General features: G+C 37.6%; 1 protein-coding gene across 1 annotated transcript; it reads right to left on the minus strand.

Annotated features, from left to right (window-relative positions):
• Positions 1-2,215: 2,215 nt before the first annotated feature.
• Positions 2,216-8,818, minus strand: LOC133861061 (uncharacterized oxidoreductase At1g06690, chloroplastic). The gene is made up of 10 exons (XM_062296758.1): positions 8,156-8,818; positions 5,870-5,961; positions 5,739-5,779; positions 5,483-5,647; positions 5,345-5,367; positions 5,154-5,225; positions 4,802-4,969; positions 3,188-3,270; positions 3,055-3,117; positions 2,216-2,658 (listed from the first exon to the last, which is right to left on the minus strand). The coding sequence occupies exons 1-10, from the start codon at positions 8,364-8,366 to the stop codon at positions 2,473-2,475; spliced, it is 1,104 nt and encodes a 367-aa protein (XP_062152742.1). The 5' UTR covers positions 8,367-8,818; the 3' UTR covers positions 2,216-2,472.
• Between the last annotated feature and the right edge of the window lie 251 nt (positions 8,819-9,069).

The raw sequence follows: 9,069 nt of genomic DNA on the forward strand, positions 1-9,069 counted from the left end.
GTTTGGAAGTTCATTTAAAATTCATTAATTTACTTAGTATGTAGAAATGCTTACTAAACTTTAAGACATTAAACCTTTAAAGCATTAAAACATCGTATCTTTTCTCAGTAACTAATATACTTACAACTATCTACTTGATGTCGATGGACGACTCTCAACCAAAGCTTGTAATGCCCAACTACATTAGTATATTGCAAATACACCATTAATCAATACTCACAACTTTACCCTAAACAAGACAATGATACTTGAATATTACAAGTATCACACACATATGGCAACCCATAGTAATCTATGGTTTCCCCTCCCCCTTTCCTTACATCACCCATTAACTATTTCATATCACCCATAGAGAAACTATAAAGTTAAACACTCAAAATCTCCAATTTACAAGGCTTAGAATATTTTAGGGTTTGGGTGTTACCTTGATTAATGGCGATATTCGAAGTCTCAAGCCATGAAACTCTTACCATAGTTTGAATATGGTTTAGAACTCTTCTAAACACGAAATCCCTAGAGAAATTTGAGGGATTAAGTGAAAACCCCGAACATCATCTCAACTTCAAGAAAACTAGGATTTGGCGATTTACCTTAAATCGATCAATAGAATTGATATTCTAATGCCAAGGATCCTATTTTCAGCATTAGATTTGGCTTTAGAATCCTCTATTAATCCATAACCAAGGCTTAAGCTCAACACCCATGGAGAAATTTGGGAGAAAAACCGTGAAGATAGAGAGAGATATGAAAAAATGGGTTAAAAATCATGTTTTAACCCCAATTTTTGCGTCAGATGAGGCACATGTTCAGATGGTATAAGACACTATTCGAACAAGCCTCTCAGGATACGTGCATGAATCCCATCAAAAGGTCTCGTTCGGACGCTTCGTAGTGAACGAGACGTTCTACCTATACTCATTTGAACGCCTTAGTGAGCGAGATTTTTTGTCCTTTTCGGCCCTCTGACTGTTTGTTGTCCCACTCAGATGGCTTAGTGAATAGGACATTCTACATCACCATTGGAACGTTCTGTTCGAACGGAAAAACTCTCATTCGAATGCCAACTCTGATATTAGGCATTTTTTTCTTCTCCCAAGTTTTAAGGTTTTTCACACTTTCTAAGTGTTTCTCTTTGGTTATTAGTTCCACTTGTCTTTTTTAGTTAATTTAATTTTGGTGACTCTCGTAATTACCTTTTAGTGTGTTACAATAGCCCTCAGATCTAGTGCACAAATTTATCATCTCATCAACTAGGCCATAGGGTTAAGTCTATACAAACTAGTATACACATGCCCCAGTTTCTTTTTTCAACATTTTTATCAATGGTTGACTAGTGGCCATGTCATACATTATCATCCTTTATTTTATATTAATACTCTTAAATCATGCAGTTGAGTATATAAAAGCCAGTACATCACATTTTAAATCATAGGGCTCACAACATGTAATATCACAAAACATTTCCTTCTTGTACGCGTATGGCACCAAAGACCTCGCTTGATCAGGGGCTGATGAGGATTAAGACCTATGCCATGCGCTGGGCACCTTATGTGGTCACGAGCATACAGAATACCGAAGACCTCTCTCAGTGACGCGCCAGCGAGGATTAAAACCTATGCAATGTGCTGGGCACCTTGCCCGGTCACAAGCCAAACATCATGTCATGAACACCTGGCTCGTTAAACAACAAACACCTACTTCCCTGTATCCCCAAGTTATGTTTTCAGATACCGCTATACATTTACAACTCGTCTTTGCTCAATGGATACCAGTAGGATATTTAAACTTGAGGAAGCAGGTCGCTCTACTTGACCCGGGACCAAAGAAAGAAGATGAAAAAGGTAAAGCAAAGACTCAGTAGTAGATGACCTCTCAATAAGGGGGAGCTCAACATAGCTAGCATATGGATTAAGACCTATGCCATTCGTTGCCCCTACTCTGTCACGAGCCGATAGGGCATCGAAGACCTTGCTCAGTCACGAATTGACGGAGATTAAGACCTGTGACATGCACTGGGCACTCTGTTAGGTCACAAGCCGACTGAGCACCAAAGACCTTGCTTGGTAACAAGCAAATGAGGATTAAGACCTATGCCTTGTGCTGGGCACCCTATTAAGACCTACACCACGCACTGGGCACCCTACTTGGTCACGGGCCGATAGGGCTCCAAAGACCTCACTCGGTTACGAGTCGACGAGATATGACATCAAGCACCTTCATGAAAGCATAACTTTTTAAATATAAAAGGTTCATTCCAATAGAATCACCAACCTATGAAACAAAATTTCAGTCTAAATTCAGTTCCAAATCCTAAAGGCCTTGTATCTTGTAAGCCTGTATACATTGCAGAAACCATTTGCTTGGTGATATTCATGTACAGAAGTGAAATCTATTTAACATTTCTAATTGATGTAAGTGTAGTTTCAGAGCTTAGTGAATAAAGAAATTTATTTTTGTATGTTTTTATAAAATTTACAATTTCTCAACAGGGAAACCAATTACAGGTTTAATCTCAGAGGCCAAAGAGCGCAGCTCATTTATTTCTTCATCAGTGAGCCTCCAGCCAAGTGCGCCTGCAAATTCCTTAGCTTGTTCTGCATTTTTGGCTCCTGGTATTGGCACAACATTCTCCTCGGCTATTAGCCAGTTGAGAACTACCTATAAAGAGGAACCTGATCATTAGTAAACCTTGGTGCAAAGAATCAATCTACATTTTGCGAATGGAACCGTAATTATGTAGAATGGAACCATTAGTAAACCTCGGTGCATAGATAAGCCATTGCAAGATGGTCTACCAAAAAAGATACTAGATAAAAGTTGCTGTCTCAGATATAAGGTGCGGATATTACAAACATGAATGGAATTACGCAAGCACGTATCTATGAAGTGTTTGTTTCTTGTGTATGAATTCCAGTACAGCTAAAGTTGCTACAATGTGGATTTCTTAGCTAAATTTTCCTTGCTAGTGCTTCAGCCGGCTTGAAACAACAAATGTTAGAGCATCTGTGCTGATGAGATAACATAATATACCACATTTAAAGAAGAAAAACAAACCTGTGTGGGAGTTTTACTGTAGCCCTCTCCTATTTCTCTGATTCTGTTCAGCAGCGGCTGGAGCTGCACAGCCAGAAGTATTATAAAATGCAATTGGAACTTAAAGGTAATGGATCATTTCCACAGGTCTTACCCTTGTTAGAAACTCAGGAGTATAAATCCGGCTTCGAGGACCAGTTGGTGGATTTTCTGGTGTATACTTTCCCGTAAGAATGCCTGCAATGTGTTAAAAACATTATATATCACTGTACTTCTCTCTCTCTCTCTCTCATGAGCATATATCACTGTACTTCTCACATTATATGTCTAATCATTTACTAAGCTTGGTTTACAGACTACATTGCAGCAGGACTGTGCTAAATGATTGAACCCCTTCAACAAACAATTGAGAAGGTCTTGGGACTGCAAGAGAACCCAACTTGGAATAACAAGGGTGTATGCAAATAAACTCTATTTGAAGTGCTTATAAAACTACAGTAAACTTCATAACCATAGACTTGTCTATCAGGCAAACATATTGTCTTCCCTAATTTGTGTTAATATTTTTCATATCTATTTTCTTTTCTTTTTTCGCAAAAATATTTATCAGCGAATGTCATCTTATGGGTGATCCCGCGATTGCAGCCATTTACTGGACTTATATGGAATAGTACTGGTTCAATTCTAATAGAATGACAATCTACCAAAAAACAGGACAACATTTATCACCTATTGCCCCAACCGACTTATTTATTAAGCTAATCCTGTTCAAGGTAGTCACTGCTACGTTATCCACAATTAAAAGCAACTATACTCAACCATAACAAACGCTAAACTGGGTAAATTGTTCACAAGAATGAATCAGATGGTAAAGAAATACATGGTTTTAAATATGTATTGCAAAAAACTGGATGTGTCTATATATATATATCTGTGTACATGTATGTATGCATATATTAACTTTGAACTCAGATTCTAATTGAATTAGATCCTAATAAAATTGAGTTAGATCCATTTATTGTCAGTTTCAGATTTTATATGTGGGTCTTAACTGTCGGATGTATTGATCGATTTTGGATCTAATTTACTCGGATCAGATTTGGATTGAATTCTGATTCAGACCCGAACAGTTGCCAGCCCTAGCAAGATACATATGCATGCACTCACATAGAGGAATTGGTTTTTATTTTTCCTTCAACAAAACTGCAGCATATAGTGGAACAGTAATAGATACAGATACATATTAAAACAACAGTAATAATAGAAACAATAGACAGAAAAGATTAAAATGCTGTAGAAAAGAAATGTGTGTTTGAGTTCTCGGATGGGTAAGCCTATTTTCTTCCAACCTCAGATACAACTTTTGCGTTTGAAATTTCTGGTAAAAGTGCTCAAGTTTATATCAATGGCCCTCACCATTTGCAGTCATACTGGGATACCTAATGGTCCATTTGAGTGTTGAATTTGAATATTATTCTAATTCACTACGCGAATTACGAGGTTTGACTTTGTGAGATAAAATTTGAAAAAATTTGAAAAAGTTGAATAAAATATGATTTATTTTTGAAAAAAGTAGAATATTATTCTACATTTTATTCAAACCAAACACACCATAAGATTCATTAAACTGAAAGTGCAATGTTTCTCCTAGAGCATCTTATTACCAATTGGGGCTAGCTTATGATTTTGTCAGTGGAAATGACTAATATGTATATGTAGCACATTATAAACATAATGAAGCAAGACCATAGAAGTGTAGGAAATTTACCCTGAGCTATAGGTGAATATGCAATCAAAGAGATCCCAAGTTCATCACAGGCAGCCTTCACACCATTCTCCTCCGGTGCCCTATATATGAGGCTGTAATTGACTTGGTTTGAGGCCAGTGGGATACCTCTCTTTTTAAGCTTGTCATATGCCTCACGCAGTCGCCTTTCTAAAATACAGAACAATGCTCACCATCAAGTTAATAAAGAAATGTTTCGAAGCCAGCTCCATTCATTTTTTAAAAAAACAGGAAAACAAAAAGAAGAAAATGAAGATTCAATGGAAGAAAAGTTATTCATGTTTTAATCTGTGTAGCTCAGTAAATAATAAGAAGCTGAATAGCAGAAATATACCATTGTAGTTTGAAACACCAACAGCCTTCACTAGCCCCTGCTCAACAGCATCTCCAATACCATCAATATACCCTGAAAATGATTCATCAATGAACTAAGCCTCTTCAGATTCCGGGCTTTCTGTAAACACCTGATTGTATTAGTTACATGAATTTTATTGTTCAATGAGACATTGGAAACACATTAACAACCTTCATTTCCCCATACTCCGGGCCTGCAATTAGCAAGGAACACTTGGTTAGCTAGTATTGTCTTTATTCATTAATTAAAAAAATAAATTTACAGGCCACTTATATAGAAATCATACAAAAGGCTTATGAAGCACAGACCAATGGAGTTGATACAGGTCTACTGAAGAAAGTCCAAGGCGACAGAGGGAATCCTTAAGGGCCTTAAGGACACTCTGACGACCAAGTCTCCATGGCAAAGCTGCAAACTTGGTTGCAACAGCAACCTCCACTGTTGGATCCTTTTCTTTCCTTTCCTTGATAAATCTGTAACATAGTGGAAGAACTCGAGCAGGTTCATCAACTGTGTATTGTCTGAAGTAGAAATCTAAGCCATAATCAAATTGGTAGAATGTACCTTCCTAGTAGAGTTTCTGAATTTATCGCACCCATTGAAAACTACAGAAAATGATAATATCTTTTAGACAGCTAACACTTTCACTCCATTTAATGGATAAAAATGGAATAAAAATAAGGCCCATTGCTCACCCTAGAGCCATAAACTTCAGCAGTATCAAAGAAAGTTATCCCCTGATCAACACTGACATCAAATGCAGCCTTCGCAGACTTCAATTTTCTATCTGAAATCATCACATAGAAAAAAGAAATGGGAACATGTCTTCATAGACTAGAAGTTAAGGGAACATGTTCTTCCAACTAACTAAGAAGGGTTAGCAAAGCAACAAATATGTAGCAAACCAAGCCCACCGTAAGGAAACATATCTGTTGTTGGGCACAAAAGGAATAAAAGAGGATCATGTTGAATTCAGGTGAGTTTATAAGTTCAATAATATAAGAAAATGAGAGTTCCATATCTGACCATTAACCTCATAAAGTTTCACCTCTGACTTTTTTACTAACCAAAGCACATTCAAAATTCTATGAACTATTTCATTAAACATATTATGTTTCATAAAGGAACATAATCCAGAAGGAATAACATGTATGAAAAAGTTAACCATTATTAGGAAAAGCTAAAAAAAAAAAATTATTCAAAAATTAGTATCATATCATACAAATTGGCCTTTGTTAAGGGCAGACAGATTATGGATTCAGTTTTAATTGCTAATGAGTAGCTGGACAAAAGCTTAAGCTTGGCATTCCAGGAGTCTGCATACTGGACGTAGAGAAGCCATACAATCACATCAACTGGGGGTTGGTAATTTATACCCGTTATTCGGGGTAGAACTGAACTAGATTTCTGCTTGTGTCTCTGTAGCGAGATTTTTCATGTTTTTTATTAGGTTCCAGCAGTTTTTTAGCAGTCTCAAAAGCTCTTAGGTAGGGAAGCCCTTATCCCTTTTCTTCTTCATCTCTTCGTGTGTTTTTTTTCCCTGTTCCTCTCTCTCTTTCTTCATCTCTTCGTGTTTTTTTTTCCCTGTTCCTCTCTCTCTCTCTTCATCTCTTCGTGTGTTTTTTTTCCCTGTTCCTCTCTCTCTCTCTCTCTCTCTCTCTCTGCCTGATAGAGAATCTTAAGATGGATGATATCAATGGCCGTGGACAGAGGCCTGATGTTAGCCTTTCAGGCAAGGTCTAGTGAGGTTGGGGATATCAGGGGATTAATTTAAGTACCATCTAGTCAATCAGAAGATTTTTGCTGAGCTATTCACTTAGGGAGGGGATAGGGTGCTAGGAAGCTGACAACTTTTAATGGGATCTTTTGTGGAAGTGAGTTGTGGGGCAGTGCCGCAAAGAGGGAGAGTTTCTGGGAATATCTGGTACCATTGTAGTATCATGAGGTCTGGGATTAGGTGTCTTCTCTAATGTCATTAGAGGCTATTTTGGAGTTAGTCTGTGGAAAATTATAGGAAGGGATGGGATGCTTTTCAGAATCTTTTAGTTTCAATAGTTGGAGATGACAGCAGGATTCACTGTTGGCATGACATTGGCGTGGAAAAGAATCCTTGAAGACACTTATCCCAGGCTGTTTTCTACAAGTTATAATCAGGAAACTTTTGTGGCTAATCACTTAGGTTGGCACACAACTAACTGGGAATTACAGGCAGTACTTTTTTTGTCCAAAACAAAGATGGAGATGGTCTTTTAGAAGTGGTGGGTGATTTCTTCAAAGACTCTGTCCAATTCAAAATAGACGTGTATGCGAAAGTGTCTTTTTAGAATATAACCACAAGTCAAGATTCAAGGCCAAATTCTTTTATCACAAGTTTTTGTTTGGACAACTTCCTTGGGCAAGAATCTCACAGTGGAGAACCTCACCTTAAGAAGATTATTATCAATTGGTGACGCATGTGTAGGACTGATGGGGAAACAGTGGATCAATTTAGCACTTCATTTTTCAGCTGTTAAAGGTTTATGGTCTCTCCAGCATTAGCTGGGTCATCTTTAGAAAAAAGGTGAAGTAACTGACCTTTTCTGCAGATTTTGAGTGTTTCAATTTTGAGCTATTCTTTTCTTTTGAATTTAACATGATTAAAATGTGTGATTCAAATTATAGAAAAACCCATTTACATTCATTTTCATTTTGAAAGCACATACCCACCAAACAGGTAACCGAGTTATATTCCTACTATTGTGTCACAGTTAGCATATCCAACCATTTTTAAGACGAAACGATAATTCACATATATAATTCCTAGAAAAAAAAAATGAACATAATATGACATACTAGTTCAAACACAAGGTATAGGACCGACCAAGAAAAACTTGTTTAAAGCCACAGTTAATAAGAAAGACTAAGTACCAATTCCAAAAGGGAATCTTAAGAAACAAGTTTTGTGCCTCTTTCTTAAGTGAATTTAAGATACAGGAACATACCATCCCATTCAAAGTTATTCCAATAGCTGGTGTCACCCCAAGACCAGGCTCCAATCCCAAGCCTTGTGACCTTCAATTCTGACTCTCCCAGCTTCACCTTCTCTTTGTCTGGTTTCAAGGCAGTGAAGTCCCCAGAAGCAACAGCTCTTACTCTGTGAACTCTGCTGTGACTGAATGCAGAAAAGCATGCACTGCTAACATGCATGGCCATGATTCCTTGGAATTACACAACTCCAAAACCCAACCAATTCAAAACAATAAACGGTTTCTCAAATTCGAGAAAATACTCTGTCAAACTGAACTAAAATGCCAGGATTTCCGAAGTATTCGAGTAGAGATTGAACAGTGCGAAACAAAATGGAATCAGGGAAGATATCTTCAGGGGGCCCAGAATGGATGGTTGGTGTGACCGTGTGAGGAAGTAGGCGACAGAAATTTTCGTGGGCTAACGGAAGCGCAGGGAAATAGTACTTGAAACGCACACGACAGATGTGTTAGAAGACTGACCACACACTAAATGTAACACGAATTAAGACATCTAATTGGCAGTGAATATAATGCATGTGTTAGAAGACTGACCACCCACTAAATGTTCAAGGAATGAGACTTGCAAGGAGACATAAAGGTCTGAAAATGCCGACCGAACTTGATAAATCACATTCTCTTGGGGGAGAGTGCCTCAACGGGTGTTGACTTCAGCAAGGAATCCTAGTGGGTTTGAGTCTAATATTAGAACCCACACATCATCTTATCAGAGAAAGTATTTTCTCAGAAAGATGAAGTGTCGGCAAAGTTCTGATTGACTTTTAGTCTAACAAATGCTTTCAGGATCTTCTTGCCTTGCTAGGCTTGAGAAGCTCTACTTAGTGAATGAGGATGTCAGACATATGACCAATTAGAATTTAGGACAAAGT

Source organism: Alnus glutinosa, chromosome 2, assembly GCF_958979055.1.
Source record: "Alnus glutinosa chromosome 2, dhAlnGlut1.1, whole genome shotgun sequence".
Lineage (NCBI taxonomy): Eukaryota > Viridiplantae > Streptophyta > Magnoliopsida > Fagales > Betulaceae > Alnus > Alnus glutinosa.